Source organism: Serpula lacrymans (genome assembly GCF_000218685.1).
Source record: "Serpula lacrymans var. lacrymans S7.9 unplaced genomic scaffold SERLAscaffold_6, whole genome shotgun sequence".
NCBI classification, from domain to species: Eukaryota; Fungi; Basidiomycota; class Agaricomycetes; order Boletales; family Serpulaceae; genus Serpula; species Serpula lacrymans.
This window is the reverse complement of record NW_006763295.1, coordinates 258,842-281,165: the sequence shown is the minus strand read 5'-3', so window position 1 is coordinate 281,165 and position 22,324 is coordinate 258,842. Positions and strand designations below refer to the sequence as shown.

Here is a 22,324-nt window from a genome sequence, read left to right as displayed (position 1 = left end):
TCTAATTACCCTGCAAAGTGCCCAGACTTTGAGAGTTTCAGGGCTGAGCGCAATTCGAAAATCCCCCCAAGTTTTTAAGAGACATTTTGATCATATGTAGCGTTCAACCCCCACTGTCGTTCCAACCCATATATCCCAGTTTACCAATCTTCACCCATCGCGAGGTGTCGAGGACAAGTCACGTTTTCAAACCTACTCAGACAGCATGGATGTTCCGGGTTCCTCGATCTTAAACTCGGCTGAGCGTGTCAATGGCCAATGCATGGCGCAACCTCAGTCCCAAACTGTTGATGCTCGCCATAGTCACTTCAACGATGTTCACCACCAGGGCTTTCAAGTAAATGGTCAAGTCCGTGATATTCGAATAAATAACACCACCGTCCATCAGTACCAGCAGGATGTTGGTACGAAGTTTTATTGCTTGTCTTCATCATGTTGTACGCTAATGCACCCAACTATTCAGATGGCGAACGCCAGAGGCTCGCAGATTGGCTGTGTCCCCTGAATTTCCCTCAAAGGCAGAGCGAAGTTAACGAAATGCGGCGAGAGGGAACGGGTGAATGGATACTCAACGACGACACCTTCCGGAGGTGGCATAAAGGAGATCTAAAAACCCTGTGGTGCCCTGGGATCCGTAAGTACATCGATGAAATCATGCTCGATATTCATATCCTGATGGAGCGAGCTGTACAGCCGGCGCTGGGAAAACTATCCTTGCGTAAGTCCACCAGCAGGTAGCCACATTTTACCTTAAACCAATAATTCTACCGTTTAGCTCATACATCATCAAACATATCCTCGTCAAGAAACACAAATGCAATAATGTTGCAGTGGTCTATATCTATTGCAATTATAAAGACCAATCAACGCAGACGGTTTATAATCTCGTAGCAAGCCTCTTGAAGCAACTAGTCCAAGATTTTCCTCCTACCTTTGAGCGCGTCAAAACCGAATACAAGTCTCATCTAGAAAGGCATGTCAGGCCAACTCTGTCGGAAGTTCGCAATACCTTAAGGAAGGAGATCACTGAGTTTTCTCAAGTTTTCGTTGTCGCCGACGCTCTGGACGAGGTTTCCGAGGACAACCGTCGCGCTGAGCTTCTCCATAGTCTCCAATCTCTAGGAGGAAGCTTATTGGTTACTTCTCGTGACATTCCCACCATTGGGGCAGCTCTTTATAACAACGAACGGATGGATATTCGCGCACGTGAAGATGATATGTGCAAGTATATCGATGGTCGCATTCGCTCAGGGAGTCACCTTACACAATTGAATAGACTCCTGGATAAACATCCCCACGTAAAACAAAAAATTATCAAATATCTTCCAAAAAAAGCGCAGGGCATGTGAGTGCCTTTATTATTATGTTTACTTATTGTCTTACAATACCAACCAAGGTTTTTGCTATGTCGCTTGCATCTGGATTCATTAGCATGTAAGCTCACAGCCCGTGGTGTTCTGGACGCCCTCGACCGTCTACCACAGGGCATTAATGATGCTTATGATGACACAATGAAACGTATCAACACATTGGACGAGGAGCGTCGATTACTCGCTTTGAAGACCATCATGTTGATCGCTTCTGCCTTACGACCTCTGACTACTAGGGAACTTCAAGAAGCCGTAGCCTTTTCGTCTGATCATCCCTATATCAAGGACGATGATCTAGTGGATGAGACCTTTATCATGGATATCTGCGCTGGCCTAGTCATGGCCACAAAACCAGCACATTCCATTGCTAGGTCGTTTCTATTTGTTCGTGAGTATCTTGCCTCATAGTCCAATGCATGGCAGACGCTTATTAGGCATCATAAGATTACACTGCACAGGAATATTTTGAGAAATATGAAGGGTGGCCTTTCCCAAATCCTCATGCAGAAATCACCAATATATGCCTAGGAGTGTTGTCCCTGCCGGGCGGCCAACGCTCGAACGACAAAGATGGGTTTCTCAATTATGCCATAGACTATTGGGCCCATCACGCGCGTGGGCCTGTCGAGGAGACAAATCAGGCGATGATACAAGAATTCTTAAGCTGTGACAAGAGAGTTGCAAATGCTTTTCAAACGATAGGCTATGATTTTTATTTTGGCAAGGGAGGTTCAGCGTTGCATTTGTGTGCCTTTTTTGGTCTAGCTCAAACCATTGATTATCGGTTGAAAGATGGCGATAATGGAGACCAAAGAACTAGCAACGGTTTGATGCCGCTACACGTCGCCGCAGGAAGTGGGCATGTAGCCGTGGTACAACTACTGCTCGATCGAGGCCATAATGTCAATTCAAAAGAAAAGTTTGGTCAGACATCACTCTCGATCGCAGCCATACTCGGGTACGAGGAAGTCGTGAAGCTGCTGTTGACAAGACGTGACGCGGACTTGAACTCGAAGGATCGGGAAGGTCGAACGCCCCTCTCACTTGCAGCTGAGGGGGGATTCACGGATATCGTTCAATCAATGTTGACGAGGAGTGAGGTCGATGTGAATATGAAGGATGACCATGGCCACGCACCACTCTCATACGCAATGGAAAGGGGATTCACGGATGTCATAAAACTGCTCTTGACAAGATATGACGTGGATGTCAACTCGAAGGATCGGAATGGTCGAACACCGCTCTCCTATGCAGCTCAGGAAGGGAACGCTGATGTCATTGAATTGCTTTTGGCAAGGGACGATGTCGATGTCAATTCGAAGAATAACGGTGGTCGAACACCCCTTTCATATGCAGCTCAAGGAGGGAACATTGGCGTTGTTAAATTACTGTTGGCAAGACACGAAGTGGATGTCGACTCTAAGGATGAAGGTGGTCGGACGCCACTTTCATATGCTGTCCAGGAGAGGCATCTGGACGTCGTTAAACTGCTGTTATTACGGCACGAGGTGGATGTCAGCTCAAGGGACCACCTTCATCATGCATCACGCGTTCGGTACCTGTTCTCGAGGGAAGACGTTGCACTGCATCCGCTTGACACCGACATCTACATGCAAATTTCACACTCGTTCTGTGCCCTTTATCACAGAGAATTGGCATGGTTGTTCTTTATGTGGGCATCCAAAAACTTCTGTGTCAAAGGGAAAGATAATTATGACTTGACACTGCTGTGGCTAGCTGTTAAAGAAGGCGATGAAAGGATGGCGAAAGTTTAGTTGACCGACGCTGAAATTGATATGAACATAAGCTCCTACAGAAATCAAGGCATTAGCGTGGTTGGCAATGGCAATCGACGGTGAGTAAGGTAGCGGCGTGGGGGCACTAGAAGTAATCGTGTTGCTGAGCGCAATCATTACAGTGACATTTCCCAAGAGGACGAATATCGAGACCTGAGACTTGAATTAGAGGCGGAGGCGATCCTAAGGCTTTTGCTTGTAAGAGATGACGTCAACTGGGGAAAAGAACGTGGAGGATACTCTTGTTAGTAGCAAAAAAAACTGGAAACGAGGTCCTTGTGGAACAGCTACTTTCTAGGATTGACATCAGGCGAACTTACAAGATGAAATTGGCGACTCACCACTACACCTTTGCAGTGCGGTATGGACATGACAGGCTAACCTCCTTCCTTGTTCAGCGGAGTAACATCACACTCAATTTGCAGACCGTGAAGATGACATACCCCCTGCACTGCGCTATCAATTCAGTGGACCGTGGACAGTAGAAAACAGATTGCATCTGTGGATAGAGGAGAGCGATAATGATAGATGCTGGCTCGTTCCACGAAGATGTTGTTTCAGATATATGTCACCGCCTTGAGACTATCTCCCTTATCCCTCTCTGTATAGAAAAGAGGGTAAATACACACGCATGTACACACCGATTATGCATTATGTGATACTTCATGTCCTATAGCGAAGATGATCAGACTCATTCCTAACTCATTCCTATACACGTTGTCAACGTGTATTGCCCAGCAATTATCTACTCACCCGAGGGTTGTTACAAACCAAGTAAACATCCCAGCCGACGGCGAGCCTGGCTTCAAGAACGAACATTCTGGCATGAACGATGGCTGAACGATGTCGCCCAGAGCAAAGGACGATGCGGTAGCCGAGACGGAACATGTAAAGCGAGCGTGGGATCTTACCTGGTAAGAGACTGTGATACTAAAGTGAAAAACATATCTCTGCAATAGCTATAATGTCCAACCTCGTATTGTCTGCGCTGAGAAAGACAGCATCTCACCCGTACTCATTCCACGCCCGAGTCCGTCTGCTGTCCACCACCTATGCCAATGTCCTTACCTCCCGTCCTGACCCCTCCGTCGCTCTCATCACCCTCAACCGCCCAAAAGCTCTCAACGCTCTGAATGCCGCTCATTTCAACGATATATATGACGCCTTGCTCGAAGCAGACCGCGACGATGCTGTCGGTGCAATGGTATTGACGGGGTCGGACAAGGCTTTCGCGGGTATGTGCTGCGTCCAGTTCTACCTTATAATCAAGACTAGACTACCTACGATGCGGCTGTTTACTTAGCCGGTGCGGATATTAAGGAGATGAAAGACAAAGAATGTGAGTAACCTGCTTTCATCTCGCTTTTTCCAGTTTCGTCAGGGGCAAAATCTCATCACCTATTTTGTCTACTCTGAACAGTCGCGGATGCTTACAAGAACAACTTCTTGAGTAACTGGGAACTCATCTCAAAGCTGCGAAAGCCTATCATCGCAGCTGTCAGCGGATACGCCGTAAGCACCCACCAGCCACCTCACACTCTTTGCTTACCTCCACGGCCCTTAGCTTGGTGGTGGATGCGAACTGGCACTCATGTGCGACATCATCCTCGCCTCACCAACCGCCAAATTTAGTCAGCCTGAGATCAGCATCGGCGTTATCCCAGGTGGAGGTGGTACCCAGCGGCTCACGCGCCTCGTCGGTAAATCTCGCGCCATGGAGCTCATGCTCACTGGACGCATGTTCTCCGCATACGAAGCTGAAAAGTGGGGGATGGTCAGCCGCGTCGTGGGTGAAGGCGAGGGTGAGGTGGTCAAAGAAGCGGTGGAGATGGCGAAAGTGATTGCGAGTAAAGGACAAATTTCGGTGCAGGCTTGTAAGGAAGCTATTAATGCTTGTGAGTACTGTCTACGATGTTTCCCTACTTCTCTCAAGATTAGGGCATGTCTGATTCTGATACGTCTATCTACTATAGCATTTGAATTGCCCTTGGCAGAGGGTTTACACTTCGAAAAGAGGCTGTTCCATTCCATGTTCGCGACAAAGGACCAGAAAGAAGGTATGTCGGCTTTGAATTATTCGTCTATGGTTGGTTAAGCTATTTTAATACCACAGGTATGAACGCATTTGTCGAGAAGAGAAAGCCAAACTTCACTCACAGTTGAGTGTTCGTCGATATGTAAAAAAGGACGCATATCTGTACTATATGTATACTAGCATAATGTTCATTATCCTTGTTACATCAATGATACATCTTGGAGCAACGATACTCTCTGTTGTTGAAAGTCGTGATCAAAGGACCCACCATCATGTTGTCCATCGAAGAGCACTTCCAATCAAGAACCCTGTGCAACATATCATAAGTGAATACGGAAGAATTTTAACAAAGCCATTAGAAAATAGATTGATAGTCAAAAAGAAAAGTAATGCGTACCAACACCAACGCCTGCCATAACCCTCTTCCCCATCACTGAACCAGGCGCGCGCGCCCTCGACATATTCAGCGCATACAATCCAGTACCAGCCAATGCGCCCGTCCCAACGATTCGACAAGAGAGACAGTCCTTATACGCTGGTGCAGGCTGCTCGGACTTTTCGTGGCGTGCTGCTGGTGCCAGTTGGGGTGAGACGTTGGCAGATTCGTGTGCAGAAGCAATACCTTTGGTACTGGAGACGTTTTCTGACGAGGAGCTGTTCATGGTTCAGCTTAAGAGAAGCTAGAAAGGTGAGCATTATAGGCTACTGTTGCCGTTTTTCCTGCATTCTGAGCTTGGTGGCTGCCGTAGACACGCGTACAACAAAAATTACCTTTTTGAGCGCAGTGGCATACTTACTCGTAAGGAAGGAAGGAAGTCGTCGTCGAGATCACTATATAAGAAAAGTCATTATAACATTAACCTAAGGTACACTGCTTATTACATTATTCTATTTATTTCATAAAAAAAAATACGTTTTGCTTCATTTCAAGATCACTCTTGCGGGATCTCAGTCAACCACCAAGCATCATTCCTTAGTTCCCAAGCCCACTCGGAGTGGAATAGGATCACCTCTCGCAGGGACGGATGAAGTCGCGAGAGTATTAAGACGAGAGGTTGTTGTCCCAAAGGTTTCATTTTTACCTCTTGCGTCATATATGTAGCCTTGGTACACATCAATCGGAGATGTGTAAGCGCAGGGGGCATGGGCACCCGTCCAAGGACAATGTGGTCCATCAAGCCCTAGATTGACTCTAGTTTTGAATATCTCAATCAGAGAATGGGAGTAAGAAAGAACTGTACCTGTAAAGTATCCGACCCATTCACGGGGTTGCCGTCTCCATCTACTGAGATAGTAGGCAGATCTGCTTTGCGCCAGTCCTGTAAAGCTTGAGCGATATTGGGGAATCGAAGGTTCCGGGGTCGCAACCCGTACGGTACCTCTCCACTCTCTATCCTCTCCACTTCTGCGTCAGATACGGACACGTCAGAATCACTATCAGAATCTGGCTCGTAATCTGAATCGGACTCGGATGAAACGGCGTTGGCGTCGGATATGCTGGACACGTCGGAACCATCATCAGAATTCGAGTCGTGATGTGAATTGAATGCCTCTTCCGGGATGTTCACAGCCGTAGGAGGAACGTTTGCAACGACATTAACGTTCATTTGTTGGATGGTGGGAGGCAGAACATGTAAGTGAACCTGCGGTTGTTGGACCATGAGAGGCAGAGCAGACGCATGAACCTGCGGTTGTTGGACCACGGGAGGAGGCAGAGCAAGCCCACCAACCTGCGGTTTGTAGAACATGATCTCCAGCTCTACCAGCTGACTCCCAAAAATCGACTCCACGATACCAAATATCTCGGGTCCCAAAGGAACTAATCCTAGGACCAGACTCCTGAGGTTGGGGTTCCAACACGAGATGTTGAACAGCATGGAACCAAGGACGTCATAATCGACAACTTCGTGATCGTTGAATTCGATGTGTGTCACAGGACGGCCTTGAACGAAATATTCCATCAAACACAGTGGCCCGGCATACGAGGAGAGAAGAGGGATAGCATTCGGAGATACGGCTTGGGAGAAAGACGGGTTGGGAATGCGACCGCTCAATCTGGTGACAAGCGACCTCAACTGAGGACAATAGGGAAGAATTTCAAAAGAATCCCCTGATTCTACGTCGAGCTTCAAGTGGGTGAGATTGATTAACGGACCAAGGCCAGAGAAATGAGAGATATACTCTCTCGCACCACGTCCAGTAATATCTAGATTGGTCAAAGCCTGCAAAGAAATCTTCCAAACGAAAGTATCATATAACCAGAAGTGATCGCCGGAACGGAATTTTTGCACGGGGAGAGGTGATCCAGCATTGCCAGTATATTCATATTCGCAATCATCAACGACAAATGTTTCGAGGAAGGCAAGACGGTCCAACGATGCGCGGAAAGTATTATCGATACAAAACCGATGGACGGTGAGCGACCTCAAGTTGCCGTAAAAGGGGAGAAGAGTGGAGAAAGTTTGTTCCACCAGGAGATAGAAGTCCTGGAGCTGGTGTTGGTAGTTCTGTGAAGTATAACTTTCGCCCAAGTAATTTTCGCCGTAGAAATCCCAGCTTTGTACCCAAGAGCGTAATTGAGACAAAGAAGGACTCAGTGCCAAGACAATAAAGCGATTAATTGATTTCTGCAGTATACGCTTGGAAAACCTCCAGCTCGTTCGCCTTACATAGTATGGGTCGGGCGTGCGGTGCTCAAGCCTCCGGAATAGCAATGGCAGGCAGATGCGGCGGAAAAGCCAGCAGGTCTGGGAGAGTTGATGAAGATCATTCCTGCTACAGTACTGTTCGTTCCAGCATTCTGGCCAGATTTCAGCAGGGACTCTCTGAACGGCAGGCCGCAGTTCCTGATCCTGGGTAGCATTCTGGCGGAAGATGGCGATAGTAGTGATAGCGAGCTTAAGCTCTGACATAGCTATCGTAATATCAAGGTCAGATCAGTTGCATGTCCATGATCGCAATGCAAGGTGCGTACCTATGATTTGAGGACTCGAGTTTGCAAGAAGTGCAGACGAAGTTTAGCAGCTTAAATACGACTTGTGAGTGGCACCCTAGCATCTATGTTACACGTTACATTATGCATACATTATGCATTGTGCATTGTGTTGCTATCGAATTCGAATCCGAAGCGCTATCGGGATTCGGTGTCAGAGTGTTGTACTTTCTTGTAACCCGATAAGGTTACTCACTCGAAATTTTGATGTAGTACAATAATACTGCAAATAAAAATAATATGATAAGACAGCAAGCATAAGATATATTTGGAAAGAGCCTAAGCACGGCTGACCCGGTAGAATTTGTGCACCTTCAATCAGTCAATTGCAAGCAAGTCTAACAAAGATCATTCATAGGTCATATCTGCCGCATCAGAGAAGTAAGAAAATAGCAACGTACCGATTAGGCAATTACAGCAAACACTCAGTCCATCTCGGCAATATTGTGCACAGTGAGTTCACTTTCCTTCACATGCTTCACTGGCACACATCGCGTTCTCATTCTTAAAATTGATCGTCGTCGACCTTCCGCTACCATGATAGGTGTATGTAGTCAACCCGCCTCACCACGTGCTCCAAACCTCAATTGAATCCGGATCGCTTTAACGCTTTGAAGGTCCAAGCAATGGTCAGAGCAACAATCAAAGCGTGGGTCAACGCTTTCCACAGCTAGTAAAAGCGTCTCGTCACGGGGGCAACAATGAAAGCCATACCATGAAAGCCCTTTATAAGGACGCCAGAAGACCTTGATCCCACATCGCCACTGCCACCCCTACAACAAACCCACCAACATATCACTCTTAACCTCCAAGATGATCACACCTACTATTATAAGCTCTCTTTCCTGCCTGCACAACACGCCTAATAACACATTCCCCCGCGGAATCAAAAGAGCACTTGAAATCGCCACCTTGGGTGTTTATCCAAATGATCTATACGCCTTCTCTCCCAGCCCAGTCAAACGCCCCCGAGTGATGCAAAACAGTTCCACCTGTAACACTCCTACCCCTGCCCTAGCACTTAAAGAGTCTGCGCCACCCCCACCTCTACCCAAACGACCCCTCCCAACCCCCAAACGCACGCATGTCTACAAGCAGAGTGACGAATTCTACTTCTCCGACGGTGATATCGCGATCATAGCCGACCTCACAATCTTCCGCGTTCACCACAAATCGCTTGAAAAATGGGAGGGCGCGTTCGACGAGGTTTATGAGGCCACCCAACCTGCGATCCTTGATCGACCATTCCAATGCGACGACCATGATGCTGAGTTGGAGGGTGTGGAACTGTGCCGGCTCCGTGCTGTTACTGCGAATGAGTTCACGTATTATTTGAGAGCCATGTACTACGATGGGTAAGTACTGTGCTTCGTGAAGTTGTGCATGTTGACATCATCGTTGATTGTGCCATCATTCGACAGATACCTCGAGAATCTGTACAACAAGGCTGGGCTGGACTGGGCTGCAAATTGCTCGTTAATGCGATACGCGAGAAAGATGGAATCCACGGCTCTGTTCGAGACAACGATCGACAACTTCGAGAAATTCATGCTCGCCGAGCGGGACCAAGGACGTAAACCGCGCATTCGTCTCTCTCACCCTGAAGGCGAGGGAGAGGAATTGGAAAAGTACTGGCCAATCCAAGCTATCACCATCGCAGACGAAAATAACCTCGTTAGTCTCCTTCCCTGGGCGTACTACTATGCTGCTCTTTCGCTGAGCAACCGCGCGCTGGTGTTTGGGATCCGCTTTCGTAACTCGAGGAGTTTGTCGCCGCTGGAAAGATTGCGCATCCTGGAAGGGAAACAGCGCTTGGTACTTGAGCGTCAGAAGGTCCTTTTCCGATTCCAGACAAAAGTCGCCTCAAACGAGAAGCAAGGGCGACGTCGCATCGGCTGTGACAAGCAGAATGGGCGAAGTGAGAGCTCGTGCTCTGGAGGCTTTACGCGTTTAATGGACGACTTATTTTCGTCTCAAGAAACAGACTCCAGCTTAGAAACGCATGACAGTCTCCTATTTCCCAGCACGCCGATATTGTCAGATGAAGCGAAGAAGGATATGTGCCAGTCTTGCTGGACCGCCTTGAACGACGCAATTAAAATGGGAGAGGAGGATTTGTGCGGTAAGATGCATACCGTCTTTGGCCTGCCCCGTAGGATATCGAAGAAGGATGTCTCTGAGCACGAAGGATATGCCGACCTGAACGGTGATATCCAGGAGAAAGTCGAGGGCACAGAGAAGCAGCATAACGAGACAGACGGATAATACAAACCTACTGACACGTGCCTCGTAGTTACTGTATCCTCTCCAGAAAATTATTTTCAGTCTCAATTCCCTGACATTTAGAAAGATAGTCATACCTGCATCCAAATTCAAAACGCATCAATAAGTGTTACAATCAGTGATAAGTATCACGACGTACCACAATATGGAAAGCGCAAGAATGGGAGTGTCAAGCTGCAGACTCTCACACAGATCTAGCGGTACAACTCTGTATAAGAAAGAAAACGTGGTGGAAGGGATGGGAGTATATGTCCCAGAATATATGCAATACCCATGATCTGTCTACCACCAGGGCAAAAGCGACCTAATTACGTGAGAGAATACTCTCCCCGTAAAAATCCAAACATGCAATATCCAACGAGCACTTCATTCTAATAGATGTCAATGTAAACCAGGTTACACAATGTATTCACCAAGGATATCCCAGGGCAATGGTCCCTCGTATATCTTCGTCATCGACTCTCCCACTCCACCAGGACACCAACTGAGCAGTCCCCCAAGCTCAGGCGAAGACGAGAAATAGGAGTGGAACCGCGCAAACACGTTTCGCAACCTCCGTTTTTGAAGTAGGTAGTCGTGGCAGCCGTAGGTGTCTACTGTATACGGCATATAGCCATTCTGGAACTAATGTTACAAATTTTGGGTATCAGTAAATAATGCCACACACAAGGACTAGTGGGGAGAACGGAAATAGGCAGACTCACCTCTCCTTCCAGTGCCTTCGCGCCTCCTTCTCCTACAGGATCTATCCCCACATATCCAAACCGTGCCTCAGACCACCTGATCGCGGCACGATGAAGCTCAGTAAATCTACGCCTTTTCATCTCATAGCCAACAACGGTTATTTGCTTAGGATAACGTCCTGTATATTCGTGAAAACGCGCGATAGAGAATAAGAGATTCTCGAATGAGTCGAGGGCGTAGTTTTCTGTGGTTGCGCGTGAAAATGGAATTTCATCACGTGTGGACGGCGTTGAAGAGGCTGAAAGAAAAACATTGGTGGTGAGAGCAAGCCTCATGTACGACTCGGCCTCAGTCGTAGTCGACCCTATTCGAGTTTGTCCTCTATTAATTACCAATAATAAATGAGATACATTCATAATGATGACAATTATGCCAAAACGCGATGCTGTACTTACCCACTGAAGACAAGCAATGAACGTTGATCACCGAGCGCCAGCTCTGCTCTGAAATGAATCAGTCATCCTCTGCCGAAATGCAGACGTTCTGATAAGACTGAAACGCGACAGCACTTACCCCCGTGTGATATGACTTACAAACGCCGAAAGACGGGCTGCACTATGTCCCCTCTGGTAATCCTCCAGCACCCAATAGTCCTCGTCCAGTGTTTGCTCGGCCCACACACCCGTCCATATTGCGTGGCCAGGTACGATAATGAGATGGCTCAGTTGTTCCGCCTCCTCAGTCCTGTTTATCGTCGATAGTATACTTTGTTGTGCCTCGTAACCTGCCAATGAATCATGCGTACGATATGGGTTGGGGATGGTAGGTGTTGGTGAGAATATGAAGGCAAGGTTGTAGAGGAATGAGAGCGAGGCGAGGGCTGACAGGATGATAACGCCGAGGTTTGTTATACGTGCGCGACCAAAGAGAAAGTCGGCGTTAAGGAGAGAAGGGTTGGGTGTGTCTCGTCGGAATGAGCGACGTCTGCTGGAAAGTATTGGTGACGGTAACAGCGACATAGCACGCGTGGGATAGTTGTATCTGTTTACGGCTTTTGGGTTACCCACGTGATCTGGGGAAAAGGAAGCAAATGCCCATCGTACCAGTGGAACCACTGGCAGTCAGTGCTGGTCAGCATTATTTTAGACTGGGCATCATCTTTCCATTAAGAAAACATCAGAACTAGATAAGCAAATTCCCATTAGGAGCTTTTGATCATGATTCGAATACCTAACAAACGCTGATACTTCACTGATCCATGACTTTTGATTCATTTATGTAGGACCCAACAGTACAGTACAGTATGACCGGTGATATTTTCGCGGTTGCAGACCGCATCGCAATCGTATCAGGCCCTAGTTCTTGTGTTGGACTATATGTGGCAAAAGATTTCGTTAAAGCCACACCAAACGTGTCAGTCCTCGCCGGGTGCCATTGTCCTGATGGCTTCGGACGGAACGTGGGCTCAACAATTTGTTATCAATGCTGTTTCAATCCAGGTTAGTCCGGTAGTCTCTCCTACCTCCGCGATTTTACTCACTCATACCTAAGTGGGTGCACTTCGTCCTCTCACGTGCCGCTAATAACAGTAATGGACGAAGAGAGGGAAGCGACACATCCATCTCCGCCCCCTATTCAACTCCATATGTATTGTGCCACGAAGACAGCCGCAGAGAACGCGCGGAATCTCGCAACCGGGCTCACCGGCCTCAGTGCGTGCGTGAACGACCCATTGCCCCTTCCAACATACCAAGCAAGGTGAACGACCCTGACAAGGCTGACGGTTTCATTGCGCGGTCAAAAGGTCTCATTCCTGCTGAGAGGCATGGGAATGAGGAAGATGCAGTAGCAGCCGTTACTTATTTCTCGTCGAGAGCTGGGAGTTATGTTTCAGGGAACACACTCAGGGTATGTACGATCCACGTCTCCGAGAAACATGACCTCTAATGGTGCACATCTAGCTTAATGGAGGTTTACTGGTTGATGGATGATCCGCAGTGTCAGTGTACAGGTAAAATGTTAATAATAGCTTGAATGAATACATGTCTAACTACATATTTTACCATGTATACTTAATAAGTATACCGTTATCGTGCTTCAGAAAATCATTCGCCAACGATCTCCTTGTATCACTTGTGTTCGTTTCACTGTCAAGGAAGATGCCTGCTATATATATTGCCAGTTTATTCGCCTTAATAATACCCTGAGCCAAAACTACGTGGAGTGTCAAGTGGACCACAAAAGGCAATAAGTTCCATGGAAAGGGCTTATTGCATACGTATTATCAATGCGTTCCTGGCAAGAGCAAGCTTTCAAATCATTATCTTGTCTACTTACGTCTAGTAATTGCTCCTTCTTTTACACGTATAGGCTTCAAAAGTGATACGACACGCTGTCTGGGTGTGGCCATGGAACCGCGGACGCTACTGGGTGCTAGGCCCCACCTCGTAAAGTTTCGGGATGATGGTAAGCTAGTGTCAGCCTTACCTTTATTCGCTAGTCAATGGAATAGCACCGGATAAATTCTGCACGTTGGCGCTCCAGGAAGTAGGCCCCACAATGAAATCCAGGGGGGGACCGTATTGACCCACACAGTTGTCCGCTGTGATTTTATCGACATAATAAGCATCCTCTTCAACCCGTGTATAAAACCTCACTAATCTTTTCATCGATGACATGGATAATTTCAGCAGCCTTTTGCTTTTTCTGCCTCTCGCTGGCTCGTGTATCGTGAAGCGGTGTCGGTGTTTTCGTCACGGAGGATTTTTTTGGCCGATAGCTCGATATTCATATTTCGTTGGCCATGGGTTAAGACTGAAGAAATAATTCAAGGATTCAGACTATCGACTGGAATGGACTCCATCGCGGACTCGCAGGTCATCCTTCCTTCGACTCAAGAGGTACCAGTTTGTTTTGGGGATGAATTATTCTGCGCATGATGGCAGCTAAGTCCCAAGTATGTTGTCGTTCATCGTCGTGTTCAACAGTGATCAGTCGATATCAGCGGTTTTTATCCGTCATTCAGTAGGTTCTGAAGTTAGTTAACTTCATGCTGGGTTAGCGATTATCCCTGTTCTTGCCAACGTGAAACAGAGTGTGCTGCCAATGAACTATAAGGACCTGACTCGGGACAATCAAGCATCATGCAGCATAGGATTTATACTCGGTAGTCTCGAACTCATCCATTTCGCTACAGAAGCACCACGAGGTAAGTGGTAGGACAAGTCCTCAATACGGTTTTATTATCCTGACCAATGTCTATTCGTCAGCGTACTCGTGACATTTTGTAAAGAAAACCAAATAGGTACAATTGTTGCAAGGTTAAGAGATATTTACGGTCAAGCGATTTACCAAATTAACTGAAGACGTCAAAGATTGGAGAAGAGGCCGAGTAACCCCTCCGGATCATCCGGTATCCCTCCCTGCATCTCCTCCTGCCAACTCTGCAAGCGCATTTTCATCAATTCGTCCCAGAACAAGGTAGGCATTTGGTCGCTTTTACGCAGAAAGTCCCTAATGTGTCTGAGCCACTGTTTGACCAGACGGAACGTCGCATCCGGTCTGTTGTCCCTCGCAGAGTCGTCAAACGGTGGTATGCGTTCCTGGTACGCCATGATGGACACTTGCGCTAGCCAATAGAATGGCAGGGCATTTGACGAAAACGGCGGTTCCTCGGGAGGCTCGGTAGAGCCGGGCGTTTCGGTTGCTTTGAGCCAGTGTTTGAGCCAGCTATGCAGGGCATACTGCACCATCATTATTTCTAGATCCGCTGCTTCGGGATGACTTTGCCATGCCTCAGGTAAGGAGATGATCTGAGCACCGGGCATACGGGTTGATACACCGAATGCGAATAGACGCCGTAGGATGGCATGAATTAGAACGAATAGCGCGTATGGATTAAGGCACATATACGGAGAGGTAAGGTTCGTAGTTGGGTACAAAGCCTCAAGTGCGCTTAGCATGTGTACACCTATCAAGCGTGATCGAGGGTCTCCGTATGGAGACGGTTGCTGGAGAATACTGTACCACTCCTCTGCTGACCTTGCCTTCCATAACGCATCGTCACATGGAAGATATAAATCGACCTCAGTTGCAGTATACGATGCCGGCAGGGCAACCATACATCGAGTACAATCATGTACATAAGAGAGTAAAAACCCCCTGTAATGTTAACGACGTAAATCATGATAGGTCAGATACATGAAGTAATGTGGTGACAAACCTTTTGGTTGCCTCATGACAAGTCCAATCTCTCCACTCTATGTCGTACATCGACGGGTTAGTTGCAATTGACGGTTCCCAGGAAGCATTCCTTGCAATGAGTCTTGAACGACGAATCATCTGCCACGGAACTGAATTAGAACACAAAGACGTGTTGTTGAATTTTGTACTAACCAGAATTAACATATCGTGGTAAAGGCCCGAACACGCCCGTTCTTCCGCATTCTGATGGAACAATCCAACGGCTTGTATGAGGACCACCGCCAGCACGAGATGTGTTTGCGCCCGAATATCCGTAGAACTTTTCGCCTGTGAGACTCAAGTTAGCTTTTGCATATGACCATATATAATTGTATACGCACAAACTCCTGGAACAACAACTCTCGAGCCTCGGCCAACGTTTTCATGATGAAGCTGGATGCCGTTCGAGTCTTCACGTAGAGGGCGCCACACACCTGCATAGCTTTCACTAGCACCGGCGATTTTGCTCCCATTGTGAAGGTATACGCATGAATCAAGGGCATCTGAACCAGGAAAGCCGAAAAGAACAAGTAAACTTCAATAGGCAGTGAGAACTGAAAGATATGGTGTAATTTGAAGGAACTCACGATAGTGTTGTTGTTCTACTAAAGCTGGCCCTTGAAGCCCTGTAAGGCTATCAATCACATTGGCGTAAGATCCATGCTGGAATTCGTCACGATCTTGTTGAGGCACAACGAACATAGAAGGTTCATCAAATACCGTGGTCCCATCTGCCGATGGGACCACGGGAGGTTGATTGGTGATGGATATATGGTGAGTTGAAAAGGGGAAAGTCTCTTCCACAGACGAAGAGGAATCCGGAGAAGGGGTGTTGTTGATATCACCCATGTGCGACGAGTCCACTCGATTTGGATGATAATTAGAGAAGATGTCGTTGAAGAATGGTGCAAGGACATCACTTGAGTACAGAGAATGCAAGTGACTCTGCACTGGAACTGGTCCAGAAACCACAGAAGAGCCGAAATTGGTTGTAGAATCTACCGTCTCTGTAACAGATGGCGAATAAACAGTGCTCCTTCGATTAAAATCGACGGGTTGGGGGATTTCTGGCTGAGAAGAATTCCATAAGAATGACTCCTGTGAAGTGGCTATGTCCTGAGCACGATCAGGTAAAAGGGTCGAACTTGAGCGACTCGGAGGCCCAGAAGCAGGAGCATCGCCAAATAAGTTCGATAGATCGTCTGTTTGATACCGATCATTGGCGATAGGGTTACCTGGTATTTTTGACCTCGTCGACAAGCGAGACGTTCGAGCGACGAAGACACACTCTTTTCCTCGTGATATACATTTCCCACAGGGTTGCTGAAGATCACACTTGATTTTGGAGTCAGCACAAGCTTGACATGATCGCCTTCGTGAACGATTTGTATGAGAACTACAGGAAAATCCCACCGTCAAACCTAGGTTTGGATATATTTAAGTATTGGGATACTCACGAGTCACCGCATGTCTTTTTGTGCCTCGTCAGGAGGTCACTGCGAGTGAATTGAGCATCGCATGTCTTGAAACGGGGTGTCAGTACAGGAACATCGAATCCACCATCATGCAAGACTCACATCACAACGATGGAGCCTCTCTCCTGTATCTGTAATATTTTGGATCTACATAAGCGATATTCTACAAAGCCAATAATTAGAAACGTACGAGTGCGTAAGTGACGATTCAAATGGGTAGTGCGCGTAAACTTGGCTGGACAATATGGGCAAAGTTTTGTCTGTGGGAGAACAGGGATGTTCCCTCTGTGTGCACGCATTTTGGATATGGCCCCATCCTTTCTATATTCAACCAAAGAAGCATGGCTCGCGTCAGTGGAAGATCCGGGATGGGTGTTATTTTTTTCAGGCTGATGGTCCTCGTAGTGTTGGATTGAGCTGGAGTTGGAAGTCATGGCGAAGCAATAGGCACGACCGGCGGTACCCAGAAATGGGACGCAGAAACATATCGCGTGCTTTTATACTGCTTACATTCTGGAGAACTCCTTTGGTAAGAGGTCGCGATATAGTAACGCCCGCCCTTGACGGAGCGTCTGACCTTCATGTACAGCTAACCTAAAATCTGCAAATTCCCAAGGATTGATAGAAATAGCCAAGAAAGGCAATGATAAGCGTTGTTTGCAGATCGATCATACAACAGCTTTTGGGACGAGAGGACCCATGAAATATCTTTTTTTCTGAGACAAAAGCAGCGGCCCATCATACGCTTTAGAGCCTCGCATCCTCGGACTTACAGGCCAAGATCATTTCCTGCTATACCAGTTCTGTATAGTTACGCGTTAGCTGCCGAAAGTACAGCTCATTCCCAGTGGGTACTCCGATTGCTGACTGAGCCCCCCGGGGAGGACGAATATTACGCCACGTGGCTGATCGATGCTCTTTCAAGATCCTACACCGCATTCAGATCTAAAGCTGCATAGCCGCCGCATGGCAAAATTGAGACACGATGCACACGCCTCCCCAGTTAATACGTCTAGAGCCTCGCTCAATTCTATCTACCGATGCGCTTCGTACGTCTGTAGGTAGGACGCTAACCAGTCCAAGCATCTGGCTTCCTGCCTGTCCCCAGCTCTTGATCGAGGGCCATATTAACAGCTTCTGCCACGTCCGAAGCTTCGTAAGTCGGTTTATGGCTAGGGGGGCCCATCTGTGGATCGTACACCCCTGTATGAACCAGAATGGATTTCCACCGAGCGGCGTTGGCCCCTGCTATGTCGGATTCTGGATTATCTGCGGAATAACGAGTTTCGACATCCAGTCAGGATCATCACATCCGAAGACCGATCCGTTCGCAAACTCACCTCCAATCATGTATCTGCCAGTATGTGAGATATCAAAAATTGTCACGAGGACGACAAAATGGAATTTATACAAACACCGACGGAAACTGCCTATGCCCCCACAGCTTCTGTGATTGATCTTGAAGCACGTTCTCTGCGAATGCGTATGTGGCCTCGGTGGGCTTTCCGAATTGAACGTGAGGATATGTCGATCCTGTCAACGACTGAAGTAAGTTTCAGTCAGGGGCGCCTAGAGGTTAGCTTCCATTTGACACATAGTCAATGTAATTTTACCTTGAAAACGGCCTGGAAGGCATCTTTAAAAGCCCCTTGACCCAGCCTCGGTCTCTCGAAATCAGAACGCCACACCAAATCAGGATTGCAGAATACCAGGTCAATTGGCTTTCGCCTGAGATAAGGAACATGGGGACCACCAATGATGCCTCCTGATTGAATCACGTCACAGATAATCTGAATATCAAGCGCCCAGTCGCGAGGGTCGTGAAAGACAAAAACGGCAGCGATCGGAACCTGAGCGAAATCTACTTCCTGGACGAAAATAATCAGAAAAAGGTCAAGTAATGGGACCAAAAGGATAGATTATGGAGCTGCTTTGAAACACCGAACCTTGGCCGATGCGCGTTCTTCCGGAGTCAGGTCATGAAAAGGCCAGGCCCTGAAAATTATAAACGCGGTGCCCATGAGTACCTCAGCACCATAATGAGAAATCGAGATATCAGCTCACGACGGTTTCCAGGCGAGAACGTCAAGAGTGTTGTAAACCTGCTTGAAACCGTACCTCCACATACCGTCAGCTGATCGGTTAATATGAAGTGCTGCGGAAATAATTGATTCACCCTTCAGCTACTTTACGCACTGCGTCGTTTTTGCCACCCAATACCAACACTGGTTGGTTGACGTATTTACTGACGATATTCTTGAGGACTGTATGGGCTTGAATGTATTGTTCTGGTTTTATCTTCAATGAAGCCAAGGAAGTTAGTCGATATCAATTTCATGATTTCGGTCGAGTATGAACCTGAAATCCAAGCTGTGCACTGAGTTTCTGACAGCGGGTTTCTTCACTAACACCACCGCCATTCGTTAACTAGTATGCACTGTTAGTGACGCAGGATAGAGAGAAATAACAGGTATGTTTTCACTAGGATAAATGGTATCTCACTTCAGGCAGACAATCAAAACCGTGGCTATGATGAACGAAACGGAACAACATACACTCCCAATGGATTGTCTCCATGCAAGACTGAGAATGCCTTTTTCGCGGCTGGCAAGGCTTCTTCGCCTCGTATGAGAACACCATCCTGAAGGCCGAACAGTTGAAGTCAAGCGAGATAACTCGGGAACCTTCACATACGATGTCAAAAGCAAACGCCAAGGGCAAGTTATTGGGCCGCTGTGAGTCTTCTCAAATTTAGGTATGTGATCAGCTGTCTGGTCGTAGAATACTGAAACATGCCAGACATCCTGACGACACTCACGAGTCTGGATGTATCGACGTGAGCACTGGGTAAATCCAGTGTTTGTGGTTGACTTGAGGCCTATTTGACCAGTACGATAGACATGGAATGCTAGTTTCAGTGTGCTTGCCCGGGCCATAGATTCAGCAGAGTGCCGTTTCACGTTTCTGTTCGTAAAAACACTTGATTGGAAGTGAAACCAATTGTTGCCAAAAGGACGAGCAGGCAAAATCCGCCGCTCTAGTAATAGAAACAAGCTTTCCGTTGCAAGTGTAGATTTTTTTTCTTCTGTGAGTGTACTAATCTCAGACTGCGCAAACCGCACTAAGGGTGGCTCCATTCAGCTGGCACGTGCGATGCCGGCGGTTGCCATCAAGGTACTTATGGACTCGACTGCTTAAAATAGTAAGTAACGTAGATGCTTGATGCGAGTGCCATAGCCACTCTATGATCCTCTTGATCCTGATGCGCGTTGCGCTATTTGACGCCTCGAGTTCGGCGTCTAACCGCTCACAATAGGTCTCCTTCTTTCTTTCCATCTTCTCTGGTTTGTATTCACTGTGTATCCATTGCATGGCCTCACCTGTATATCTACCTCCCGCTACCATCTCGCTCTTGCAGGCCACACAGGGAGATGCAGACGTTGTGAGATATTTGAGTGGTAGGTGACAAGCTGGCTTTATCAGTGGCGGGTTCGTCCTTTGCTGACGTAGGGCGCTTCATTTTGTAGCTGCAGGCCTTGTTATTCTGCTTTATGACCATTTACTTACGTTCGCAGATGAGGTGGCCCTCATCTGGACGAGTTCACGATCCTTTGCCAAGTACCTCTACCTAATGAATCGTTATCTTGTTCCGCAGGTTCTTATCGTTACCGCGTACCGTATGTTCAGTGTTTGTGGTCATGTTTCTGGATACTCATTTGGCTTTGTCGTTAGAAATGTGTGGCTTTTCCGGATATCAATTCACCGACGAAGTGAGTTCATGCCTAAAACTCTGTCAAACTTGCAATAACTGTTCGTAGGGGTACAGTGCTGTTTTAAATCATCGTTCATGTGTTTTCTTTACAATTTTTTTTTACGTAGATGTCGCGTACTCCTATCAATAAGCTCGATTTTGGCCATCATTTCCATTAGCATAGCCAACCTGCTCGTCCTTATCCGGGTGGCTATGCTCTGGGATAACGACCGTGTTCGTTTAGCTTTCTTTACCTTGTTTTACATATGGCTAAAACCTCTACAGAGTATCGTCTTTCTGTTGTCAGCCGGATTCCTCGCAAGTTTCAGTGTCACCATTTCAATGATGGCACTCACTCTGTATCGAACTTGGTGTAAGTAGGGGGTTCTCCGGACAGCCTGAGGTTCTGAAACATGTTTCGTTTTCAACAGATGGAATAGAGTATTCGACGATAGCGAAGATGTGTGCCGTCACTAATACTTCTCCTGCTCTCATCGCGGTTTGGGCCGCACCAGTACGTTTTCGGGTTGACCACGCTTATGCTTTATTTCCTGATGGCATCATCTATTGCAGTTACTTTTTGAGTTGGTTGTTCTCGCATTCACGGTCGTCAACGCTATCGCTCGTCCTAGGAGAGCCAACCTGATGCTGGTAAAGGCTCTTCGGAGAGATGGCATCATGTTTTTCATAGTAAGCGTCCGTCGTTATATCGCAAGTCGCCTCGGTCCTCATTTACTACCGTAGGCAATCGCATGTTTGAGAATACTGAATCTAGCTCTGGCTGCGACTCGAAAGTCTGCACTTGTGCTCCTTGCTGTTTAGTACGTCTCAGTGGTCTTTATATTCCTTATCATCTGCTTATCATATTGATCGACTGATATCGTTTGTACAGCTTTGTCTGGTCCATGGTCACGCTCATCCTCAACCGCTCGTTATTGAACCTGAGACGTGCTGATGTACTGGAAGCACTCAGGCAAGCACCACCCCTCGACCCTCGATCGATGTCACCGTTTGGCGCGCTCCCTAATGCCGATGAATTGCCTGACGTCGAATACGAGCTCGAGGAACGCAGGGTGCCAAAGGCGTCGTGGCTGGATTCCAAAAGAAAACCAAACCCACCCTCCCGAGGGCCTCAACGCACTCAATCCGACGACGCCCTTCAGTGGGATTGGAAAGCGAATTATACTTAGCATCTGTGATGTCCTTTTTTCTCTGTTGTAATGGTGTTTATGATGTTATTTATAAGTTACATTCTTTCGCAAGGTCTCTGTCATATATCCTTCATGCTTGGTAGCAGCACGCAAAGATAGACCCAAACATAACTTGTACCAAGCCAACCTAATAACTTACATAGCTGTTTATTTGCGCGCAGATTAGAATGTTTTCGATATCTCCTCTACCACTCCTATACCCCTCGTTTACGAGAATCCCCTGTTGTTTGTGCTAATATATACACGTCCTAACTATGCCTCGAAGTTTTTCTCGCTCGATGAAGTTTCCTTCTTGACAACAGCTGAGCCTGAGATCTAGTCGCAGTCGAGGTGAGCAGTTCCACTCAGGGTCACTCATCGGGCATTATAATCTCGATGGCAGACGGCATTTTCCGAGAGATCTATATCGGCGACTCGTAAGTAAGCAAGCACTCCAACTTCTTTGAACTTGACCCATACGGTTCCCTGAGCTCACTGGCAGTACT

General features: G+C 47.3%; 8 protein-coding genes across 8 annotated transcripts; 4 read left to right on the top strand and 4 right to left on the bottom strand.

The window, feature by feature from the left end:
• Positions 1 to 3,319: 3,319 nt before the first annotated feature.
• Positions 3,320 to 3,753, top strand: SERLADRAFT_386714 (uncharacterized protein; the record flags this gene model as incomplete). The annotated part of the gene is made up of 1 exon (XM_007317248.1): positions 3,320 to 3,753. The coding sequence occupies one exon, from the start codon at positions 3,490 to 3,492 to the stop codon at positions 3,649 to 3,651; it is 162 nt and encodes a 53-aa protein (XP_007317310.1).
• A 362-nt stretch (positions 3,754 to 4,115) lies between these two features.
• Positions 4,116 to 5,925, top strand: SERLADRAFT_464970 (uncharacterized protein; the record flags this gene model as incomplete). Its single annotated transcript, XM_007317247.1, has 8 exons — positions 4,116 to 4,401; positions 4,470 to 4,505; positions 4,587 to 4,678; positions 4,731 to 5,061; positions 5,140 to 5,223; positions 5,280 to 5,509; positions 5,599 to 5,772; positions 5,824 to 5,925. The coding sequence occupies 6 exons, from the start codon at positions 4,131 to 4,133 to the stop codon at positions 5,327 to 5,329; spliced, it is 864 nt and encodes a 287-aa protein (XP_007317309.1).
• Positions 5,926 to 6,133: 208 nt separating this feature from the next.
• SERLADRAFT_436945 (uncharacterized protein) lies at positions 6,134 to 8,113 on the bottom strand (the record flags this gene model as incomplete). The annotated part of the gene is made up of 2 exons (XM_007317246.1): positions 6,134 to 6,382; positions 6,443 to 8,113. The coding sequence occupies 2 exons, from the start codon at positions 8,111 to 8,113 to the stop codon at positions 6,134 to 6,136; spliced, it is 1,920 nt and encodes a 639-aa protein (XP_007317308.1).
• Positions 8,114 to 10,818: 2,705 nt separating this feature from the next.
• SERLADRAFT_464968 (uncharacterized protein) lies at positions 10,819 to 12,186 on the bottom strand (the record flags this gene model as incomplete). The annotated part of the gene is made up of 4 exons (XM_007317245.1): positions 10,819 to 11,100; positions 11,181 to 11,541; positions 11,616 to 11,663; positions 11,734 to 12,186. The coding sequence occupies 4 exons, from the start codon at positions 12,177 to 12,179 to the stop codon at positions 10,873 to 10,875; spliced, it is 1,083 nt and encodes a 360-aa protein (XP_007317307.1).
• An 81-nt stretch (positions 12,187 to 12,267) lies between these two features.
• Positions 12,268 to 13,291, top strand: SERLADRAFT_464965 (uncharacterized protein; the record flags this gene model as incomplete). Its single annotated transcript, XM_007317244.1, has 4 exons — positions 12,268 to 12,659; positions 12,725 to 13,068; positions 13,122 to 13,171; positions 13,241 to 13,291. 3 exons carry the CDS (start codon positions 12,464 to 12,466, stop codon positions 13,149 to 13,151), a joined length of 570 nt encoding a protein of 189 aa, XP_007317306.1.
• A 1,065-nt stretch (positions 13,292 to 14,356) lies between these two features.
• On the bottom strand, positions 14,357 to 17,338 carry SERLADRAFT_464956 (uncharacterized protein; the record flags this gene model as incomplete). Its single annotated transcript, XM_007317243.1, has 8 exons — positions 14,357 to 15,321; positions 15,383 to 15,501; positions 15,556 to 15,690; positions 15,744 to 15,937; positions 15,990 to 16,798; positions 16,860 to 16,924; positions 16,980 to 17,008; positions 17,068 to 17,338. 8 exons carry the CDS (start codon positions 17,309 to 17,311, stop codon positions 14,529 to 14,531), a joined length of 2,388 nt encoding a protein of 795 aa, XP_007317305.1.
• Positions 17,339 to 17,841: 503 nt separating this feature from the next.
• Positions 17,842 to 19,990, bottom strand: SERLADRAFT_464950 (uncharacterized protein; the record flags this gene model as incomplete). Its single annotated transcript, XM_007317242.1, has 12 exons — positions 17,842 to 18,146; positions 18,218 to 18,231; positions 18,293 to 18,420; positions 18,491 to 18,745; positions 18,824 to 18,872; positions 18,942 to 18,995; positions 19,054 to 19,175; positions 19,236 to 19,304; positions 19,360 to 19,378; positions 19,433 to 19,518; positions 19,572 to 19,618; positions 19,696 to 19,990. 12 exons carry the CDS (start codon positions 19,811 to 19,813, stop codon positions 17,947 to 17,949), a joined length of 1,161 nt encoding a protein of 386 aa, XP_007317304.1.
• A 142-nt stretch (positions 19,991 to 20,132) lies between these two features.
• Positions 20,133 to 22,109, top strand: SERLADRAFT_386684 (uncharacterized protein; the record flags this gene model as incomplete). Its single annotated transcript, XM_007317241.1, has 9 exons — positions 20,133 to 20,335; positions 20,405 to 20,554; positions 20,610 to 20,647; positions 20,755 to 20,862; positions 20,914 to 21,001; positions 21,060 to 21,142; positions 21,202 to 21,318; positions 21,373 to 21,449; positions 21,521 to 22,109. 9 exons carry the CDS (start codon positions 20,248 to 20,250, stop codon positions 21,816 to 21,818), a joined length of 1,047 nt encoding a protein of 348 aa, XP_007317303.1.
• Positions 22,110 to 22,324: the final 215 nt, after the last annotated feature.